At 29.7% G+C, this 7,433-nt stretch overlaps 1 protein-coding gene across 1 annotated transcript in view; it reads left to right on the top strand.

The window, feature by feature from the left end:
* Positions 1–255: 255 nt before the first annotated feature.
* LOC148308482 (lachesin-like) overlaps positions 256–7,433 on the top strand; it is a 31,238-nt gene continuing 24,060 nt past the window's right edge. Inside the window, exons 1-2 of the mRNA XM_088261640.1 lie at positions 256–292; positions 2,569–2,708. Coding sequence (XP_088117766.1) covers positions 256–292; positions 2,569–2,708 — 177 coding nt within the window. The remainder of the gene's footprint in view (positions 293–2,568; positions 2,709–7,433) is intronic.

Raw genomic sequence — 7,433 nt, 5'->3', positions numbered from 1 at the left:
GTAATACCAGTGTATATTGCTTTGACTAACCTAGAATGTAAATTAGTATTAACGTTTTAACCTGCTAGCGACTATATTCCTTATTCCTGAACTTAAAGTGCACGCACACGTTTAAATAACGTATGGTTATTAATGGCCTTAGCAAATGAAGCTTTCGTTAGTAATAAACTTTTAAAATAGGATAATTATATTAATATTTTTAAGTTTTATAGAATTCTATAAAAGTGTAAATATTATAACCACTCTTATCGCATCATGTTTGAGTTTGCAGAACCATCTATGGTTGATTTGAGTAAGCTTTCATTAAGCAGAAACCCGCTTATTTAAACGTATGCATGATCCTTACTGAATTATTTAATATGCTTAAAGACGCCTGAAAACATGATTTTTTATGCAGCTTTTAATGATACAACAGCTTATAAAGTGATCATGTAACCAGCCTACGACAGGACATTATTTTTATTAATTTTTTTTATGGACTTTGCAAACTTTTACTATACTTTTATTATATTTTGTTATGGTCAGCACGCTCGGCTACCGTTCTGGAGGTCCCGGGTTCGATTCCCAAGGGGGGTAAAATAAATGTGATTTTTTCACTGTAATATTTATTCAATATTACCATAGACTGGTACCTGAAGCGGAGGGCTGATCACCTTTCCTTCATGTGTAAACGATCAAGATAACACTGCGTTTATATAACACAGTGCCCTATGCACCATTGGGGCGCGGATAAGGGTTATACATATATATATATATATATATATATATATATATATATATATATATATATATATATATATATATATATATATATGTGTGTTTATATATATATATATATATGTATGTATATATATATATATATATATATATATATATATATATATATATATATATATATATATATATATATATATATATATATATATATATATATATATATATATATATATATATATATATATATATATATATATATATATATATATATATATATATATATATATATATATATATATATATATATATATATATATGTATATATATATGTATGTATATATATATATATATATATATATATATATATATATATATATATATATATATATATATATATATGTATGTATATATATATATATATATATATATATATATATATATATATATATATATATATATATATATATATATATATATGTATATATATGTACTTTGCAAACATTGCTGAATTAGGTTACATATTTGAAATTTATATTTACACAAATGTTTATAATATTAGTATATAACCACTTACCGTGATCTTAGTCTCCCAGATTTGAGACATACTCGTCTCTTCGTCAGGACAATTACTACACTATCCTACACGTCATTACTATAGCACTTAAAGCAATTCATTTCTTTGGGTCCATATACGAAAACCGGCACATCTGAGAAGAAAAATATTAAGAAAAAAATTCAAAGTAATATTTGCATGTTTTAAATTCGTCAACACTAGTTTAACGCCGTTTTCCTTCAGGGGTAGACCGAGAGGATATAAGGCTACACGCATCGGTCTTGACAAACATTCCAAGTTTCCTAACTTCCAGACAACTAATCATACATTGTTCTTCATTCACGAACGATTTTGTTACATCTACATTTTGAATTCTGATTGATTTGGTCTTTTTTGGCCCTTTTGCCCTTCTCTGTAGTAAGAGATTGTCTTAAACAAACATCAGTGTTCTTGTTTTTCATGAAATAAAGTAATGAAACAGTATTTCTAAATATAATTTGAGCTAGTTTTCTGCCTTGAAATAATTTTTAAACTGTATTCTTTGAACTGAAAGGTTCAAAGATTTATTAAAGTTAATTTGATTTTTTTTTATAAATTTGTACAGGAAACAAGACCTTGAACGAAGTCTTGAAGGAAAATTATTTTCAGTCTCAAAGTTAATTAACAAAATTTTATTATTATATATATAAAACATAACCATTTTGACAAAAAGTCTATATTTTTTTCAAATTTCCCATTAAAATATTTTTCGTAAATAACATTTCAGAATTTGAAATAAGTCCAAATATTTTCTACAGAAATGCTGGATTGTTATTTCGGAATAAAATTTCACTTGCTAGCTTTTGATTTTTTATTGTTTTTTCTTATTTAAACCCTTATTTGCACCCGATGGTTCATAGGGCACTGCATCATATAAATGCAGTATCCTTATTCTTAATCGTTAACACATGAAGGAAATGTGATCAGCCCTACGATGCAGGCATCTGTCCAGGGTAATATTGAATAAATATTAGAGTGAAAAATCACCTCCCTTGTGGGAATCAAACCCAGACCTCCAGCGTGGTAGCCAAGCATGCTGACCATTACACTAAGAGAAAGGATTTACTTTAGCTGATAAAAATAAAATATATACTTGTTTGCTTATGTAAGTCTTAAGTGAGAGATCATAATCTAAGAATACGCCCAACAATTTGACACTCGTTAAAGTGGTACTCCTTGAATTTGGTGGCGCTGTGGAATTACTAAAGATGGAAGTTTTTTGTGTCGTTATGGAACTTATTATTTGTTTTTTTTTACAGTGCTTTCATGTGGAGAGGTTCCACTTCCAAGGCATGCTGTAAAAAGGTTTTCCGGCCTCTACACAGGACCATACTTTGATCCAGCTACACCCACAAATATAACCGCCCAACTTGGCACACACGCCTATCTTCCATGCAAGGTTTGTAAATACACTTGGCGTGTTCAATTAATACGTAGACTGACGTCATAAAACAAAAACGTACTTTATTTAGAAGTTACATGTTTGAGTCCCCTTCGAAGTATTCACCTTTACGATGCACACACTTATCCCAACGGTGTTCCTACTTTTAGAAACAGTCCTAGAACGCTCCTCATGTTATATCAAGCACTGATGGTGACGAAGTTGCTTTACCAATCTGAAAGTTTTCATTTGGAAAAATTTAATTTCGGAAAATAAAGTTGAAAATTTGGAAAAAAATATTTATTTAAACTTCATGGACAGAAAAGTAATAAGTACATTGGCGGGCTCTTTGCTAAAAAACAATAATTTCAACCAACCAAAAACAGACTAGTGATATTGATCAAAACGTTTGATACCATATACAGCTGTTTGCAATCAGAGGGCAGATAGTGGTTGAACATAAAAAAAAAACAAATTGCAAAATGACTATAACGAGGAAGGCAAAGGAAAAAGGGAATAAAGGGAAAATTATTGGCTACGGGAAATAAGTTCGGTTAACTTGTAAGTAAAATAGCTGTAAATACCGAAAACAAAAATCAATGCACGTTAGGATTTTTTTAAATCATTTAACAAGTGTATGTTAACAATATTTTACTAATTTAATAAGTGTATGTTAACAATATTTAACTAATTATAAATTATTTAATGAGAAAACATTTAAAAAAACTGTTCATTTATTTATTTATTTATTTATTTTTAACTGTTTATTTATTTTTCAGTCTTGCACTACGTTATCCAGCAAATTCAAATTAAGGCGATGTTTGAAATCTATTTTTTTTATGAACGACGGGGTATATATTGGGGGCTCGAATAACCTTATTTGTGAACTTTTAAATGCCTCCCCTAAAAGTCCACATTATATGGAATAAAAGGTTATTATTATTTTTTTCAAAAAAATAGTATTAAATGAAATAATATTTGTTCAATAAAAAACGTACAGATTAATTTCACTGTGTATAATGTAACCATCAAATACTACCACTGTCTATTACCAGTGTGTCATTCTTGTGAGTAAAATGGGAAGGTTTTTATTTTTTTATTAAAAATATTTATAATATATGACTATTTTCTAATTTTACCTTTCATGGTTCTAATATTGGAGTAATGTAATTTATACAAAAAGGAATATTCATTTTAATATTACGTATTTACATACGTATTTAATAATTTTAGTCGTTATATTTTGAGATGATAAATTATTTATTTCTGAAATTAACGTGAAGTACATACCTTTTGTTTAGAACATAATATTTAATACCCTCGTGGGAGGATATGAATATTAATAGAAACCTCTCATAAACGAAACATACAAGCATATCAGGGAAATCGTTATATTATTTTATTCTCAATATTATTAATATTTAAAGCATTTACCTTATGGTTAGTCTGTTTCACTTATTTCTTTTTTTACAAAAATGTTAGTAATATAAGTAAATAACAACTCACCGAGATTTTTATGTCTACCGGTTTCGAGACGTACCCGTCCCTTCGTCAAGACAATCACTACCACAGCATGCAAACAATACTACCATAGCACTATTTACGCACCTAAAACTACGTAGTTTCAAGTGTATAATAAAATGTTCTCTTGCAAAGAAAAGCCTAGAATCGAAGTAACTTTCTTCTTCTAACTCTTATCCGCACCCAATGGTGCATAGGGCACTGCATTGTATTTAAGCAGTTTTATCGTTATCGTTACTAACATAAAGGCAAGGTTATCACTCTTGCGCTTCAGAGACCAGTCCAGGGTAATATTAAATATTAGATATTAAAGGTAGTAGATAAGGTATTAGATATTTTAAGTAATATTAAATGTTAGAGAGTCAATATACAGATATTTATTTTCACCCCCCCCACCTGGGAATCGAACCTAGGTCCTCCAGAACGGTAGCTAAACACGCTATAACACCACTAAAGCTGCTTGATGTGACTGTACGTATTGTAAAATACACGACTCTACAAAATTTGTACTCAATACTTGTATACTCAATACATCTTTGTACAATACTGTCGGAAGCGATTGTAATATCAGGGAAACTAATTGACCTTTTGGAAGTCGATTTCCAGTCACCGTTAACGTTTATGTTATTTCTACTGTTTGTACATAGCTTCCTTGTAATTTACCTTCCTAGATTGTTTGATTATTTTACGTTTTGGAAATTATCTAACAACAAGCTTATTTTGAGTTTCAAACAATATAACCGAGGTCGATTTCTCTGCTACTACGAAATGGAGTTTAGGATACAATAATATTTTTTTAATATTTATATTACGTTTTTTTTTATTCTTTTTTGCTTCATCCCAACCTGTCACCTTTGTAGACTGTTAGGGTTAAATTTCCTCGTCCTCAGGTTGTAGGCCTTCTATCATATGGAACATCACCTAGGTCATTGCTTTGAATCATGTTGTCTTTCTGTAGCGTCCATGATTTTTTTGGTCTTCCTCTAGATGTCTTACGAGGAAGTTCCATGGCGATTGCCTGGTTTACAATATGTTCAGGTTCTCTACGTTCTATGTGCCCATGCCATCTCAATTGCCTTTCTTCTACCTTACTATTAATATCAGTTACACCCAGGCCTCCACGAATGCGTGAACTCTTTATTTTGTCTGTAAGGGACACTCCAGGTGACTATCTAAGCATTCGCATTTTAGCAGATACTTGTTGCCTAGAGTAGGTGTAATACAATACATCGTCTAGCATTCGGAGCCATAGAACAGTGCTGGACTGACAATTGTTTGGTTGACTTTTCCTTTAAGCTTGTATTTTTTTTCTTATAATCTTATGGTGAATATACAATTTGTTTTTTTTTACTGTTTTTAATTTTCATGAAAAATTTCACCTTTAATCAAACAATCGACTTACATTTAAGTTTTTTTTTCTGATACTGATCGCGAATCAACAGCGTTTTTTTTTATAACCTTACTTTATATTCATGTTTTTATTATTAATCTTATTTAATTACGCAGCATCCTAGTGACTCTCAATTTAGCTACCGCTTATTCAACACCGCTTATCATGTTTCTCCTTTGGCTCCAGCATTGTAAATTTTATAATCTATTCCTACTTGTAAGTGGGTTTACTCTGTATGTTTAAAACTACTATATGGTAATTCCATGTAATTTGTGAGTGAAAATTCTTGTCAAAAACACTAGTTTTCTCGTTTAGGCATTCAATGAATTGCGGTAGCGATTTTTCCCATCGCTACGGAAGCAATTTTGATACCAAATAAAGTACCAAATAAAAATAAATCGAAATATCAAGGATTTTTTATCCCTGTTTCACTCGGTGTCTAGTAAAAAGCGCTTCCTTCATCTTTAAAATGAAACTAATATAATTGTGTTAGATGTGTAGAGGTAGAGTATAAAATAAATAGTACCAGCTATTTCGCCGATGCGGCTTGCATTGGGGTCGGAGTCAAATTGCTTTTTTATATTCCATTTTACTAATTTAAAAAGAATTGTAAACATTTAAGAATCAAATATTTCTTACACCCTCCCTGCAGATACCAAAAATTGAAGCTATAAAACTACTGAACAAAATAATGATTGCCTCTTGTACATGAAAAAGAAGAACAAAATTGTTTGTATTTTGTTATATGTAGGTACATCCTTAATTTGTATTATAATACAATAAAAAGCTAATCAGTGTAAGTTCCTCTTCAAGCACAAGAGCTTAGTCTCTTTTTTTGAGATGCACAGCGTAACTAAGATATTTAATAAAATAGAAATATCTGCTTAGTAAATGAAATCGTTATTTTGCATTTGATTGTTTTCTTAAATAATATAATGAAAATTTGTTAGTCACTTGTCTTTGGGACAAAAATCCATATTTTTCTTCATATCTTCATTTGCAACCAATGGTGCATAGGGCATTCTATCAAATTGATGCAATGTTAAGTTGATAGTTAGTTAGTAATCAGTATTACTTTCAGGTACAAGTCTAGAGTAATATTAAATAAATATTAAAATTTAAAAACACTTGGTTTTTATTTTTACTCCCCTGGGATTCTAACACAGTGCTTCTAACACGGTAGCCAAATGCGATAACTTCTACACCATGAAAGCGATCAAAAATATACTCGTATTACCAGAACTTTATTTCAACATTTTTTAAATGTATTTATTCTAACCTTAAATTATGTTAACAACAATCTCAATAACTAAAAAAAATACAGAAATCTAGTTCTACATCTCTTTTTTGTAAGGTCTTCTATTGTTACTCGCCACCGAGTAGGAACATACTTGTGCATATGGGAAAAAATGTGGGGTCATTTCCGAATCCATTTTTGTTATGAGCCCTTATTTGTTTTGGCTTGAAAATATACCTGGAAAATCACCCAATGGACATAAAGGAAAGCTCACATTTGGGCACCAGTAATAGCCTATCAAACAGAAGCACCGAAACGGTGATCATTATCGCTGTCAAAATTACACTCGTAAAACGATATCAACCTCTACACTGTGTGGTCAGAAAAACACCTATTTGTTTTGATTTTTTTTATTATACTTAACATGATAAGCGTTTTTTAAACTTATATTAACGTTTAATGATTTTTTCAGTATACAAATGTAAAAACGATTTTTTTGAAAACTGCAAATGTTTTAATGACAAAATGAAAGTACAAACTGCTTTTAATTCATATTTTTAATTAGATTAACTTATTTAAATTAATTTAAAATACA

Source organism: Brachycentrus maculatus, unplaced genomic scaffold (genome assembly GCF_059751285.1).
Source record: "Brachycentrus maculatus isolate JH-2025_06_01 unplaced genomic scaffold, ASM5975128v1 h1tg000163l, whole genome shotgun sequence".
In the NCBI taxonomy this organism is placed as follows: domain Eukaryota; kingdom Metazoa; phylum Arthropoda; class Insecta; order Trichoptera; family Brachycentridae; genus Brachycentrus; species Brachycentrus maculatus.
This window is presented reverse-complemented; position numbering and strand designations above follow the sequence as displayed.